At 41.8% G+C, this 1,207-nt stretch overlaps 1 protein-coding gene across 1 annotated transcript; it reads right to left on the reverse strand.

Annotated features, from left to right (window-relative positions):
- Window positions 1-307: 307 nt before the first annotated feature.
- LOC117107520 (three prime repair exonuclease 2-like) lies at window positions 308-944 on the reverse strand (the record flags this gene model as incomplete). Its single annotated transcript, XM_033249211.1, has 1 exon — window positions 308-944. A coding segment is annotated over one exon (637 nt), but the record flags the coding sequence as incomplete, so codon positions are not given.
- Between the last annotated feature and the right edge of the window lie 263 nt (window positions 945-1,207).

The raw sequence follows: 1,207 nt of genomic DNA on the forward strand, positions 1-1,207 counted from the left end.
TTGCAATCATTTTTTACATGTCGACAACGCGAGACTTGTTCTTTTACCTTGCTTAGCAATCTCACTGACTGCAACTATTTATAATTTTTGAATAAAAATAATTAAATTTGCCATTCGAAAAAAATGATAAAAAAAAAAACAAGTCTCGCCTAAAAAAAAAAGACTATTCGAAGAATTATATGCACACAAAAACAAAGAGAGAAAGAGAAAAAACAATTACCACATTCTAGATCTTTTTCGGGATGTAATATGGCTGAACGTCCGTCCACCTCGTTGCGTGCTCATCCATCCACCGGCACACTGCGTTTCATCGGTTGAGCACAAGTTTGAGTAAAGTGATCACGTCCGATTCAGCACCGTGAACGTTTCTGGGTTTCACTCCGAAAGTCCGGACGAACATCTTCTGCAGGGCGTACGACCTCCTCGGCCTCTTCCACGCTTGCCAATCTGCACCTTTCAGTTCCCGAAAAGCCAACAGGGAATCGCAACACAGCAGGTCGGAAGGTAGAGAACGTCCGAGACGATCAAATTCCGTCCGGAGCAGCTTGAAGTCGAATTCGTATCCGTTGTGAGCGACCAGACACACTGGTTTTGCCTGTCTGCCGAGGAAGGCGCATATCGACTCGCAAACCTGGACGTCGAAAGGTCGCTTGTCGTTATTCAACATAAGAGCATTGTGGAGACCAGTCAGATTCAAAGCGATTCGGGAGATTTCCTTGTTGGGATACACGCACAGCGTCAGCTTGTCCATTACCCTCGGCGCGGTGTCCGAGTTCTCGACGCTGGACCAGTGTACGGCGATCAGGCACAGTTCGGTGACCTTGGGTCTGTCTTCGGCGTGCAGAGCCGACGTTTCCAGATCGAAGAAAACGAAGGACTTGATGATCGGATGCGACGGTTGTACGTGACCGAGCATCATTTCTTTCTTGAAGGCAACGTTGAATCTAAAACAAAGATAAGAATAATTTTTTAAAAAAATCAAATAACCTTTCTTGATGTCAAACAAATTAAAATTAATGCAATATGTTTATAATTAAAGGTGGCTGACCTTACTGTTGGTGGTCTTAACGAAAAATATTAAGCATTACGTTTATTCCAAAGCAGAGTCAATGTATATATTTCTATGGACTAATAAATAATAAAAAAAAAACATTTCATCTCAGATAACATAATAATTTGGTTCAGTATTTTAATTTGTTTGAACCAT

The sequence above is a fragment of the Anneissia japonica genome, unplaced genomic scaffold (assembly GCF_011630105.1).
Source record: "Anneissia japonica isolate Jap-2015-1 unplaced genomic scaffold, ASM1163010v1 scaffold7832_len1225_cov110, whole genome shotgun sequence".
NCBI classification, from domain to species: domain Eukaryota; kingdom Metazoa; phylum Echinodermata; class Crinoidea; order Comatulida; family Comatulidae; genus Anneissia; species Anneissia japonica.